We start from the raw sequence: 15,057 nt of genomic DNA on the forward strand, positions 1-15,057 counted from the left end.
TCATATTATGTGAAGAGGCGAGGTAATTTTTTTTATGGAACGGGTCCTGAGAAAGAAGGGTTCCTGATTGTCTCCAATTTGCTTGGGTTCAGGTTTCCTGCTCAGCTATCCTGTAATATGTAGCAAAGTAACATGAATGAGATCAAAGAGCTGCAGGTACAACAGGTGAGTGCCTTCCTTGGCTCCCTGCCATGTGACATGGCTTAGCCAGAGTGGGAGGTTCCCAGGTACAACTGTATCCCTTGGAGACGGCATGTTCCTACAGAAGCTTTCTAAGGTGGATTTGGATCATTTTCTCTAAAGAGAGAGATGTACTCCTAGTTAAGGGGACTAGGATTCAAGTCCCACCTTTTATGGAAATTTAAACAAATCACTGATCCTCTCTAAGGGGCAGAACAGGTGCCAATGTGCATTGATACAGAACCTTCATATGCCTTATGTGTGAAATCACAGTCACTCCTAGGATTGAAATAGTAATTTCAAAATTCAACCCATTAGAAACTAGTCCAATACAAATTTATTTGCTTTCATTTGAAAAAAAAAAAAAAGGGAGTGAAGATGAGGAGAATGGTGATGGCGTCATGATTCCATCAGGGCTGATCTCAAGACAACGACTTTCTCTGTCATGACCCAATCTATGAAGGGCACTTTCTACCAGCACTAAACTCCTTGAGAGCCAAGAGCTAATGTCAGGTCTCTAACTCAGATCAGCTTCAGATTAGCTTTCCTAATGCTCTCAAATTACTAGGGTGTCTTACTCCACTTTGTAGCGCCCCTTGCTTGGCCACCTTCTCTCCTTCCAATGGGAGCCATCATTTGGCTGGGAGAGTTAAGGAAGAAGTGATGGGGGGACATGGGAAGTAGAAACGATTGTGGCCAAGGTCAGCGTGACAGGGATGGGAGGATACCATTTCCTGACCCATCTGGCTTGATTGCACTAACCTTTCTCCATATGACTAAGGCACCCGAGTGATTTATAATGTAATATGGAGAAGGGAAGGGGAATTGACGTGATAGCCATCTTCAAATATTAAAGGGACCATCATGCAGAAATGGGGAACTATTTGCTTTAATGATGGTCTGGAGGAAAATTATGAATAATAGTAAAAGTTGTAAAAAGCAAAATTAGGTTTAAGATAAAAAGAAACTGCCTCACAACTGATCAGTTAGAGCCGTTACAATTATCTGGAGCATCTTAAAATACTTGATAATGGCTTGGATTACAGAAGATGATGAAAACCGGCAACTGGCAGTCAGAACAAGTCAGACACTAGGGAAGCAGGAAAGACACAGTGGAAGAAATGCCGGACTGGGGATCTCATAACCTCAGTGAAGCCTCGGTACTCATTCTCTGTATGAGCTTCAGGAAGCCATTTCACCTGCTTGACCTTAATTTCTTCATTAATAAAATAAGGAGGTTGAACTACATTACCTCTAACGTCCCTTCCACTCTAGATAATAATAATAATAATAATAATAATAACAATAATAATAATAAATAAGTAGTAGTATTGATGAGAATAGTAATAACAATTATTATTTCCATTATTATTATTATCATTATGTTTTTGTTGTTGTTGTTTGCAAAAGCATTTTACAAACATTACCTCATTTATTATCTAGGCTTCTGTGATCTGTTGAGATGATGACAAATAGACCCAACAATCATACATCTTCACTGATTCAGTTATTGGCCAGTATGGAGGCAAGGGCCGGACTAAGAACAAGCACTTTACAAATATCTGATTTGATCTTCCCCATTTAGAGATGGAAAAACTGAGGCAGACAAAAGTGAAGTGACTGGACCAAGTCCAGTAGTCTAAATACTCTGCCACCTAATTACATAAATTCTCGAATTTCCTTGCCAGATCATCAAGGACATCCTTTAATATCATAATCCTTAGCCTCTATCCTCTCTTAATCACAGGTTTGAGATGAAATTAGTTGGGAGCAAGGGGGATCCAGACCAATGCTTTCCTTGGGTTGGGGAGCTCCCAGTGTGGAAAATTTCTCCACCAATGCAAATCAACTCCTCTGTAATTTAGAGACTGAGAATTACCTGAGACACAGAGAGATTAAGAGACTTCCTAATGATCACATGGCTAGAATGTGATGAAGGCAGAACTTGAACCCATTTTCTTGACTATTGAGTACTGTCCTGCTCCATGCTTCCTCACATAAAACTTATTATAATATCCTAACTTAACAAGATGCCCACACTGCGGTAAAGGCCCTCCATTCTTGACTTGTCCACTCATCCGCTAGGTCGCCTACTTAATGGGGGAAGATTCTAGTGCACCAAGAATCATCACACTCAGAATCTTGCCTTAGTTCACTAGTTTCTTAATATGTAAAACAGGAATCTCACAATCTCAAACACAAGGTTCAACCCCACTCACAACCATAACAGAAAAACTGGATCCCAAATTTCAAGCTGGAAGGACCCAGACAAGTCACCCAAGTCCAACTGCCATTTTACTGAGAAGACCGAGAATTTACCGAGACCCAGAGGAATTAACTGGCTTGCTCAAAATCACAGTGGCAATGAAAGACAGAGCCACTAAGTGATAACCTACCTGAAATCAATTTATTCATTGATTTAGGGCCAGAATTAGGCAAGACCACATTTTGCAAAAACGCCTTTGAATTACTGAATGAACCTGACAGCAAATAGTTATCAATTTCACTTCTTACTAAAGAGTGATTAGGTGGTGCAGTTGCTAAAAGTACAGTTCTTGGAACCAAGAAGACTCATCTTTCTGAGTTCAAATCCAGCCTAGCTGGCATTTCCTAGGCTGGGCAAGCCACTTAACCTTTTTTGCCTCACTTTCCTCATCTGTAAAATAAGCTGGAGATTTATTTATTTATTTATTTGTTTTTTGTCAAGCAAATCCCAAATGCAAAAAAAAGCAATACATTGTGTTTTCTTTCTCTTTTTTCCTTTTTGATCTGATTTTTCTTGTGTAATATGATATTTGTGGAAATATGTATACAGGAATATACGATATCACTTGCCAACTGGGAGAAAAGGTGGGGGAAAAGAGGGGAAAATTAGAACACAGGGTTTTGTATGGATGAATGAGAAAATTATCCATGTATATATATATTGAAAATAAAAAAAATTAATTATAAAAAAGCAAACCCATGTCACAAAGATTTGGACACAACTGAAACTGAACAACTTATGTTTCCAGGTGCCTAGACAACTCTCTTAAGCTACAAAGAGCCATACGCATCAGACGAGGGAGGTTTCTCTCCACCAGTGAAATCACAAGCCAGCAAGCGTGGCCCCAAAAAGAGATATGAGAAGAAAACTGTACTTTTTGTTCAGATCATCATTCAGCAGGACATTGTACACAATATTAGATCTTTTCTACATTGATTAATTTTGCTGAACTTTGGGTTTCCCCCAGGGAAGGGAAGTGGGAGGGATGTATTAAGAAATGCAGGTGATATAAAAACAAAATATCTCAATATAATGTTTAAAAAAGAAACTAGAGGTCACTCAGTCCCACATATATGTGAATATGTATAAATGTGCTACATAGTCATTTAAAAAGTATTCATTAGGGGGAAGCTAGGTGGCGCAGTGGATAGAGCACCAGCCTTGAATTCAGGAGGACCCGAGTTCAAATGTGGTCTCAGACACTTAACACTTCCTTGCTGTGTGACCCTGGGCAAGTCACTTAACCCCAATCTCAGAGGGGGAAAAAAGAAAGTGTTCATTAATTCAGGATAAATTTTCTCTCCTTTAGTCAAATATTTCTATTACTTGAAAGTGTATGCATAAGTCTAAAAGAAAAGAAATACATAGAACCACTTCTGAAACCAAAGAAAGAGAACCAGTCTCCAGGCCATGAAGTCCTTGCTTCAGGTTTCAATACAGCATCTCTAGGATTCTGGGCAAGGTCTTTTAATATCCCCAAGGCAAATTTCTGGCATCTTAAACCATTGTCAATCTAAAGTGCTAGAAGCTGTCTTTGCTGACTATTCCCTAAACCAATAAAATCCCAGGTTTGCTAGTGGGACAGGAAATATAGCCATACATAAAACTCAGCCCATTGGCCACATCAGTAATGGTCCAGAAGCCTCCACTCATGAGAAGAGCTAACTAGTGAGATTCAAAATCGTTAGGAGGATGAGGTTTAATGTTAGATAAAAGTAATAAAAATCTCTCTGCTTCAGGGAAATTACCATTCAAGGCAAGTTCCAAAAACCTGAATGCCTTCAAAGAGGATTTGCCATGTTTAGTTATATTTTGGGGGGTGTTTTTTATCTTTTTCTCTTAAAACAAAGCAGCACAATCATGAAAAGCTCTCTCTTAAGCACCTAAAAGAAGGTTAGTGTAACATCTGTACAAGTAACATCCCTTTCTCAGAGGATCCTGACACCTCCCGGAGATATTTGACTCTGGACAATGTGTGGATGGAGCTGATCTCTCTATTTACCACTAGATAGATTTACCCACAACAGAGACGTATTTCTATAAAACCGAGGTGTCTCTGCGCATAGTGCCGGAAAGCGATATGGGAAGTTCCGGGTACGAATCAGACTCACCGATTGTTCAGGGCAATAGGGCATTTTTAGACACTCAGTTACACAAAGAGGAAGATAGAAGCTGTCCGATCAATGATCCCTTTCCTATCAGAACAGGTTTTTTTGCTTTTGGCAAAGGCAGAACTTTAGACTTCAGTGAAACAGACAGTGGGAATGCGAGGAAGGAGGGAGGGACTGCAGCTGTCAGACTTTACAAGGCTAGGAAAAAAATATATATATCCCTTCTGGATTATTCATGAAGTCAAGTTTCACTAGGTATCATTATCTTAGCTTACTCGACTGCAAATGTCATTAACACTTATAATGGACACTCCAATGATCTAGTCCTGTTAAAACCTCATCAGGAGAGCTCTCTCCACCACCTCCTACAGGGATGGTTACCATTCATCGGGCTTAATTGTACTTCTTGGGGAGGGGAAACAACAAATTGACTGCTGCTCATTGCAGGGAAGTGGGATGGCTGGATTTTATTCCTCAAAGCAACAGAACATACATAAAACAGATGATATAAGCCGACCTGGTGGAACAGGAAACCTTTTCTCTCACCCCTGCCAAAATCCTGCCCCATAGACATCCCCAGATTGAAATAATAATTGTAAAAATACAACTTTTTGGTAAAAAGGAAAGAACTTACTCACTTTCAGTGCAAATAGGACAGCATCCTTTCCTATTCAGAATTTTACCCTAATGAGGAAGGAAAAAAAACACACATTCATTTTAATGAACAGATTATTTCCTTAAGAGTTAACAGGTCTATAACATTTTACAATTTGCAAAATGTTTCCCATGCATTATTTCAACTGATCTTCATCACAACCGTGGGAGGTGAATATCAAATCTCCATTTTATAGGCTCAAAAGTTTTTAGTTCCGTGCTAAAGGCCACAAAGCTAGGGGCTGTCATCTGAGGCAGCATTAGAATCCAGGTCTTCAAGACGCCAGTTACCATCTGCCCTGGGCACGGTGCCTTTTTGACAAGTGTTTTTTTTTTTGGCTTAATGGTAGTTTCATGCCTTTTCTCAAGGAAAAACAAAGATGGGGACATTATTTTAAGCAGCACAATCATGGAAAGCTATCTATCAAGCATAATTTTTTCAAGATGACAAGTTGCTCTTCAGTTTCGTAGAAGTACCAAAAGGTGACAATGGAGGGTGAACATGTTTCCAGTATATGCTGAAGGGGTTCTATTCAGGAAGGAAATGGTGATTTTTTTTTCCTTTCTCTTCAGTTCAACCTTTTTTTTTTTTTTTTTTTTTTTTAGAGGCTTTATTCTAATTACAAGGGGAAAAATAAGCACATCATGAATGAATCCATCCCATGATTAATCTGAGTCCTTTTTTTCCCTCATTTTTAATATTTGAATTTGTTTTTCTTATCTTAGTTTAAATGACTTATGTGATGTGTTTTGAGATTAAATTCATTCAGGGGGCAGCTAGGTAGGGCTCTGGATAAAACACTGAAGTCAGGAGGACCCGAGTTCAAATCTTCCCTCAGACACTTAACGCTTCCTAGCTGGGCAAGTCACTTAACCCCAATTGTCTCAGCAAAAAGAAAAAGAAAAAAGAGAGATTAAATTCATTCACTTGGTTAATGAAATACAACTATTATATCTAGATTTCATTTATTGTTTAAGAATAACTTGTTCCCTGAACTTTTGCTTCTGATGAATCCAAATGACAAGCACCTTATATGTGCATTTGGGCATTATTCTAATAATAATTATAACTAACATTTAAGTGGTGTTTCCTATATGCTGAGCACTATGCTCAATTCTTTACGATGACTATCTCTTCTGATCGTCTCAATAAACCTGTAAGCAAACAGGCATGGAGTGGTTTGCCTAAAGTCACATGACTAGTGTCTGATTTGAATTCAGGTCTTCCTCACTCCAAGTCCAGCACCAGAGAACCACCAAGCTGTTCTAGTTATGTTGTCCAGAGGGGAAAAATACTGGAAATTGTAAACTGTAAAATCTTGTCAATTGTCAATGACAATCCCGGCTGATCAGTATAAAAAAGGTTTATTTATTAATATTGTTGTTTTTTTTTAAAGAGCTACAACTATGCAGACAGAGCACCTGGCTCCATTCCTGCCTCTGACATTTATCGTCCCTGCAACTTTGGGCACTTACCAATCTTCAGTGTCTGTCAGTCAGTCAATCAACAAGGATTGAGTGCCTACTATGTGTCAGGAGGAGGATATAAAGAAAGGCAAAAAATTCACGCCTTGAAGAATCTCAGTCTAATCAGGATAGGCCCAGGTAAATAACAAAGCATATACAAGACAGAACAAAAGGAAGATCATTTCAGAAGGCAAGGTACAAATACAGGGAGGTGGGGAAGGTGTGAATCAGGATTCTTCTATAGAGGTAAGATTTAAGCTCATGGTTTACTGCTACTGAGACCTCAAGGTGGCACAATCTGGAGCTAGGAAGGTCCTGAGTTCAAATTCAGCTCATACATTTAGTAGCTGAATGATCCTGGGCAAGTCACTTTACCCTATTTGCCTCGAATTTCTCACTTATAAGACAACAATGATAATAATAACCTCTCCCTTCCAGGATTGCTGTGAGGTTCAAATGTTATAGTATTTGTACAGCACTTAGCACAGTGCCGGTGTACATAGTAGGTGCTATATAAAATGCTTATTTTCTCCCTACTCAAAAATTTATGCTGCAATGCACAAACCTGGATAAGACCTGAGGGTTGGGGAGACATACATTACTGATATCAGCCCTCTTGCCAAATGCAACAAGAAAGTACATATTTCTGCTGGCAAAATCATCTACTTTCATCAGCAGGAGCTGAAGGAAATGGTATATCCTCTCCTGGGAGATGTCTCGGGCATGTGTGACTCTCCTCTCTGGCCCAGAGCCTGGGTTCCATTCAGCTGTGGACCTGGTGGCCGCAGGGAAGGCGTGTTGGGCAGCTCTGCTCAGGAGGATTGACATGGCTACCGTGGACAGAGATATCCAAGAGGCTAACGGACAAGTCATGTGTCTGAAAAGCGGGGCTCAATTACTTTACTTCGAATATTCTCCTCATAGACTAGAAGCTGGAGGGGGTTTGGGGCACCACAGAACCATAGATTGAGACCTAGAAGGGTCTTTGGAATCTTTGAGCCTAACGGGTTACAGGTGACAAAACTGAAACAGAGAAGGAAACAGACCTAACGAGAGAAAATTATTTTCCCAAGTCTACACACTCACAGTCAGAATGGAAGCCAGGTTCATTTATTTATTTTTATAAAAAATGATTTATTATACCTCATCTAGATAGCAGGCAACTGTGCTAAGTAAATACTTTACAAATAACTCATTTGATCTTCCAAGGAATCCTGAGAGGTAAGTATCCTGCTACCTAGAAATAGACCTTAACTTCATTAAAGAATTAACAAATATTGTATCCAAAATTTGAGATCGAGATGATTCAGGCTGGTTCCAATGGCTTCGTGTGATGGAGAGAGCCGTCTACACCCAGAGAGAGGACTGTGGGGACCGAATGTGGATCACAACACAGCATCCTCACTTTTCTGTTGTTGCCCTCTCTTATTCTTTCCCCCTTTTAATCCAATCTTTCCTGTGCAGCATAATTGTGGAAATATGTATAGAAGCATTGCACATTTAACACACATGTTGGACAATCTGCCATCCAAAGACAGTGGAGAGAAGGGAGAGAGAAAACATAATTGGAACACAAGCCTTCACAAAGGTGAATGCCGAAAACTATGCATGTTTTGAAAATAAAAAACGCTTTATAAAAAAAAAGATCTGAGAAAGGAAAATATAATGGAACACTAAAGTTTTAACTATTCATTGCACTAGTAAAAAGGCTAATTTTTGATGCTGAGCTGAGAAATGTTTATCTAATTCAAACTTATAAAATATCAATTAACAGAGTTGAGATCAAGTTTTCTAACAAAACAATTTGAGTATGATATGAGATAATGCTTAGCATCCACTTTTTGAATTAAAAGGCTATTGAGAATTCTGGAAAGAATTCTTCTAATTATAAAGTGATTTACAATTTGTAGCCATTAAAATCCAAGGCACCTCCATTTTGTCCACTTGGTAAATAATTCCATTTCCCCTTTAGTTTTTTTTTTCCTTCCTTCTAATAATGCAGGTCCATGTTTTTAACTGGAAACTATGAACTTTTACCATAATATCCTGACCATAAAGGAGAGAAAACAAACAATATAAGCATTCTGAGGGAAGAGGTGTTCAGTTTTCCTCCTCCTCCTCCTCCTCTTTCTCCTCCTCCTCCTCCTCCTCCTCCTCTTCCTCCTCCTCTTCCTCCCTGTCGAGGCACAAATTAGTGCTTAATAATTACTTGTTGACTAAACTAAATTCAGCTCTAGTGTAGTCTCCATCACCTAACTACCCACCAAGGCTTGTATACACTAACACACACACACACACACACACACACACACACACACACACACACACACACACACACACACAGGCTCAATCAGGAATAATTAGGAAGAAAGAATCAGAAATAATTAGAAATAAAGAAAGGCTCCTACTGAGCCTTCTATTTGCTTGGAAGGTGGGAGATGGGAGAGGTCTTTGTGTGTACATCCCATTAGCAGCCTGAAACTGAAAGGTAGAAAAGGAGGACAAGTATTACAGATTCCGAACACGCTGAATTAGCTAGTCCTCCCCAAACTTTGTCCCTGAGAGAGGAGCATTGAGGACCAAAGGACTTCAGGATCTGGGCCAAAGAACCCTGGCCTCCGGGAAGGTATTCAGAGATAAACATGGTAAGGACTAGGGGGAGTGGAGGGGGGCGAATGCCTCTTTTTAGGGACAGAACCTGAAGGGTCTCATTTGGGGCCATTGACCCAACGTGTCAGCTGATGAGGAGTTGAGGACATCAAGAAATGACAGCCTTGAACACTAACCTTTCCCTAGCAGCCTAAAGAAGGGACCCTTCTCCATGTGGCAGGGTTTCCAGGGATTTGGCAGCTCTCCTCCAGCCCGCTGGGGCTGCTTGCCCGAGCCCCAGGTTGGCACGGCATCCTGTTTTTGTCTTGTCGAATAAGGAAGCCCATTATTGCTACCATGTGTGGCATGGGTTCATTAGCAGCGAGGGTTCCCCGAGGACTGGCATAAATGATGTGATCCCATTCTTCCCAATGAATATTTATAAGCAAAGCATGTTGAAGTCTATTTATTGTCTCTCCCTTTTTTTCCCCCTCTTCTTTTATGTGAGGTTTTCAGTTTTACGTCTGAGGTTTTTTAGAGCAAGACTAATTAGGGTTTTACTCTCTCCCTCCCCACCCCCACCTCTACTTCCAGGCTTCATTCAGTTGTGCAACAGAAACAGCTGTTGTAGTTTTTGCCTTCCTTGGCACTCAAGGAAAACAGCAAGGGTTTTGTTTGCAATAATAACAGATGTGAATAAAATTAAAAGCTGTCTATAACTGGGAAGGGAGGAATATTCTAACATTCCGTGTGTGTGTGTGTGTGTGTGTGTGTGTGTGTGTGTGTGTGTGTGTGTGTGAGTGTCTTAATTTGCCAAAAGTTGATAAGTTGAATCTTTTTCCCCCCAATGAGCCCTCAACCTGAAAAAGTTTCCTATTCCATAAGCTTCATTCAACAAAGCTCTTACTTTTAAAAAGATACACCTTATTTTACAGTCCGTCCAGTTATAACAGGATGATGAGTCTCAGAGAAAGAAAGATTTCCATGAGAATTCTGTTTTCATTTGGACCGACGACATTACAAGCCTGGATAAGGAGTGGGAAGAAGGAGGGGAAAATCTGGGCAAGGGTCGGAGAAAGAAAGGGAACTACTGGGGAATTGGAGTGAATGATGGAAAGAAGAACGAGCAGATTCAAGAAGAGAGGAAAATACAAAGGCCAAAAAGGAAAAAAAACAGAGAATGATGGGAAATGATGGAGATAATGTGGAATAACAATCCAAGAAGTTAACGGGCTGGGGTGGGAAGGGATGCACATTTCAGACAAATGACAAAGGAAACTTTTTTTTTTTTAAATCCCAAGTTCAGGCAAGTGCAGAACTTTTGCTGTTGGTCAGTCAGTCAATAAGCATTTCTTGAGTGCTTACCATCTGCCATCAATTGTGCTAAGTGATTAAGAATTTTTTTTAAAGTAGATTCTGTCCTTAGAGAGTATACATTCTAGTGGGGGAGACTATGTGTTAATAAGTAGGTAATATATGTATACAGGGTCCATCCAATACAAATGCATTCGTAGCTTTTGGAGGTTGATGGGATATCTGGAACCAGTCCTGAGAGGCTGTTGTTTGAGAAGGATTTAGGGCAGGAAAACCCTAAATGGCCATTTAGACTAGCCCCTTCATTTTAGAAATGAGTAAACTGAACCCAGAGAGGTTGTCTTAAATCACACAATTAATAAATAAACCCGGGTCCAGAGATCTTTCCATGACACCCCACTGCCTTCTCACACTGTTCTGTTTTCTAGCACTTGGAACTATTTTTGGTCCCAGGCTCGAAGCTAGATGTTCCCCACGGGATTCTGCCTTTGCCAGAGACAAAAATAAAAGTCAAGACGGGGCCTTTGCCACTTACGTGTGGGCAGCTGTTGATAGGAATGCATTGCTTCTTCTGACATTCAGTCTTGCCTTTCACACAAGCACAGATGGTGCAATTAACGGAGGACCACATCTCTCCATCCTGCAGAGGAGACAATAGAAGCAGTCACTTAGCCGCTCCAGCACAAGTGTTCTCAATGGGCTCTCTCGTCCCAGGACAGGGTTTTGTTCCATTGGGGAGGGAAGCCATTGTTTAGTCTAAAAGACTTTGCCTTGGCCATCTCCTTCCTTGGGATGGCAAGCACGGGAATTCTGTCTCTGTCCCCATGGCTCAGAGCACATTGTCTGGAGTCTGAGCAGACGACATTTGCATTGCGCGTTGTTTGTTTATTTGGTTTCCCTCAGCTTGGGATAGGATCGCACATGAATTTTCATAACGGGTTACAACAATCTGATTTTCCACTCGGTGACACGATGGAGGCATTGAGGTCCTGGCACGCAAGGATGTTTCCTTGAAATGTCAGGGAGGCGAGTGTGCGCTCCTTGATGCCACGGCCCTCTGGCACAGCCCAGGGCAGGAAGGCACAAAGAACAAAGCCTTAATTCAGGTGACTGGCAGCCCCCTGGCAGACACCTGATCAGCTGAAAGCATCCCAGGTCCCAAAGCCCGTGCAGGTAAATGTGCAGGGGCCCTCCAGGTATGCTGGCATCCTCTCCCCCACATACAAGGGCCTCATTTGGAAAGCATTTCCTAGACTTGTTCCTTCCTCTGAGAAACGGTTGTTTGGGGAGCCGTCTTGGCTCACGGCTTGTCGGATTTTACTTGTGCCAAGTACAGTGAGTAACTGAGTGACTGACGCTCTGTCCCAGGCACGAGAGGCCCCTGGGCCTTGTTAATGCTTGCACAGGGCGGTGTAGCGGTTTGTGGGGTGGGAAGATGGAGATGTGGAGCAAGATAGAGGGGCCTGAAAACAAAACAGAAGCCTGTCGCATCCTGTGAGAGAACATAAATCACTGGAGCGTGACCAGCAACGGCAACAGACCTGAGAGATCAGTGTGGGGACCTCCTTCACCAGCACAGACCCCAGTCTAGTGCTGCCTTCTCCCTGGGGTCCTCCCAAAGCATCTAAGAGTCAGACGCCTTCCAGGGAGGCCATCTAACCCAAGCCCTTTAGGCTATCAAAGAGGAATTAAGACACTAGGGAAGTCATTTGCCAGGGATCTCACAGCTAAGTATCAGAGATTACAGTTGAATTCAGGTCTTCTTGATTCTTAAATCCAATTGTCTGCTCACTAAATTTTGCAGGGAGGATCAACACCCTGAAAGTGTTCCTCGGGAGTTTAATATAAAGTGTTTCAAAAGTTTAGGATTCTATACTGCTCTAAAACTTTGGGGACACCTTCTTCATTCCCTGGAAAGGGAGGAAACCTCTGGGATGGGAGTAGGGGAGTAGGCGTTGGCTCTTTGTTCTGTGACACTCTCGGCACCCTTCTCTCAGTCACCCACCAAACACACAATGGATGTCTCTTCTCCCTTTGTGTCTATTCTGTCCAGTTTTTAATATTGACTTTGCTATATCCATTCACTTTGTGCTTCCTCCAAGCACAAGGATTTATTTGTATCTCTGTGGCTCCACAACCAAGCACAGCATCCGGCCCAGAAGGTAGAGCAGCCAGAGAAGTCCTCCTGAATCTGGATACAATGAGCCTGAGTTCAAACACTTCCTCTGATACCCTCTGTGGAACTTTGGTCAAGTCAATGAATTTCCCTGAGCCTCAGTTTCCCCATCATGAGGGTGTTGGACTTAATAAACTCTGATTCTACCTCTGATCCTATGACTCTGGGAGTCAGGGAACCTACATCACCTCAAAGGGATACGTAGAATCACAACTGGCAGTAGGTGAGTAGAAATTACAGAGAGAGAAAAACTTAGTCTTCATGTCAGGGAAGTCTACTGTATAATTATTACTGTAAAAGTAAGGGGCAGGGGCTGAAATATTGAGTGGAACAGGCTGTTTTAAGAAAGTACTGGGTTCAAGCAAAGGTTGACTCAATATTTCTCTGGCTGATGGAATGAGGATTCTTCACCAAGTAGTCTAGGCCCCAGCTTCTTAAAGTATGGGTCACAACCTCATATAAGGACTTGTAACTGAATGTGGGGGATCACAAAATGATGTTTATTATCAGTAAATATTTGATTTGTATACCTATTTTATGTACCAATATACTTGGGGATCATGTAAAAATGTCTTTGGCTAAAAAAGGGCTGGAGTGGAAAAAGTTTAAGAAACCCTCGTCTAGACCAGTGGTGTCAAACTCAACTATAAAAAGACAACTGTAAAAATCTCAGCCATATATGAGGAGCTCTGCCAGTAGCCTTCTGATTTAGAAAGCCACATATAAACCTTACTTATATCCTATTGTATTTTTATTCATTTTGTGAAATATTTCCCCATTACATTTCGAGAGTATTGTGGGAATTATTTGTCAAGCGGGCAGCATGTTTGATACCTCTGGTCTACAGGTCCCCTTTCACCATTAAGATCCTGAGATTCAGCCCCTGCCCCTTACTTTTATTCACCATGTGATGCTGGCCAAGTCCCACATTTCTGTGTTTCGGACAGTTCCTGAGGTCCCCCTGCCCCTTACTTTTATTCACCATGTGATGCTGGCCTAGTCCCACATTTCTGTGTTTCGGACAGTTCCCAGGGACTTATCTGCTAAATAGAGATGGCTTGTGATCTGCGTGATGGAGAGAATTCCCACACCAGGACTTCTCAGCCGTGAGGAAACGCGAGATCCAAGAGTGATCTAATGAGAGGATACATATGAAAGCACTTTGAAAGTTGCAAAGAGATTTTTTTTAATGGAACTTATTATTACTGAGCAGAACCAGCAATGGAATTAGATTCTCTATTAGATTCAGACCACTGTGTCCATAACATCAATGCGTAATCACCACCAGGTTGAACCAAGCCACCCACGCAAAGGAGAAAGAAGTGAGTCCCAGACAGTTCATTGGCAGGAGCCAACCGTGGAAGGCTCCCTTTCCTGCTAGGGGAAATGTTGTTATTTCAGTGTTTGTAAGTAGGTTTCTATGGTAAGACCGTAGTGATAGGAGTCTCAGTAAAATGATGGGGGAGGGGGGAGGTCATCTTTCTTTGAGGGGAGAGAGGGGAAATGGGCAGAAGACCTGAGGGTTGAGTGATCCAAGAGACCCTAGGGAAGTGGATGGTTCTCATAACCTGATCCAGGAAAGGTAGCATTCATTAAGCTCTGGGTCGATCCGTCATCTTGGATGCTCTGCTAATGAGCTGAGAACCAAGCGCTTCGTTGGGACTGGAAAGGGGAACTTAGTGGGAGGTCCGGTCGAGGAGAGGGGCTTGGGGCTCTGAGACAGGAACAAGCAGCTGCCTGAGACCTGCAGACGGGCTACCCCCTCACACCGAGGGCACACTGGTGATACCGGACCCAGGTGCAGGCTTAGGAAAGGAGGCAAGGACGCCAAGCTCCGTCTCCATGTACAAGCAGCCTTAACAAAGGGCTAGTGAAGTTACAGAGCAGTGAGAAATGAATCAGGGGAGAGGATCAGATTTCTAGGGGCCAAAGCCACAGAGACTCAGGAGGAAGGAAGGGAAAATAGGCAAAGTTAACTAGGAATTTTAATGCAAAGAAATTCATTCATCCTCAGTTTTCTTTGAGCTCCATTCCAGTCATGCTGGCCTGCCAACTGCTCTTCAGTTATGATGTCCCACCTCCTACCTCTGGGACTTTGTTCTTGCAGGCTGTTCCTGCTCCCCATTCCTTTCCTCTTTATTTCCACCTCATAGAATCCCATTTTCCTCAAAGTTCTTCCCAGATCCTCCCAGTTTTTAGAGTCCTCTCCCTCCTGAAATGTATTCACATTTATTTTCATTTCTACACATGCCATATTCCATCAGCATGGCTGATAGGATCCAGAAGCACTATCCCATCTA

General features: G+C 41.8%; 1 protein-coding gene across 1 annotated transcript in view; it reads right to left on the bottom strand.

The window, feature by feature from the left end:
• BMPER (BMP binding endothelial regulator) overlaps nucleotides 1-15,057 on the bottom strand; it is a 270,307-nt gene that overhangs the window by 101,726 nt on the left and 153,524 nt on the right. Inside the window, exons 10-11 of the mRNA XM_074284311.1 lie at nucleotides 11,117-11,221; nucleotides 5,196-5,241 (exon numbers count right to left, since the gene is read on the bottom strand). Coding sequence (XP_074140412.1) covers nucleotides 5,196-5,241; nucleotides 11,117-11,221 — 151 coding nt within the window. The remainder of the gene's footprint in view (nucleotides 1-5,195; nucleotides 5,242-11,116; nucleotides 11,222-15,057) is intronic.

Source organism: Sminthopsis crassicaudata, chromosome 1 (genome assembly GCF_048593235.1).
Source record: "Sminthopsis crassicaudata isolate SCR6 chromosome 1, ASM4859323v1, whole genome shotgun sequence".
NCBI lineage: Eukaryota > Metazoa > Chordata > Mammalia > Dasyuromorphia > Dasyuridae > Sminthopsis > Sminthopsis crassicaudata.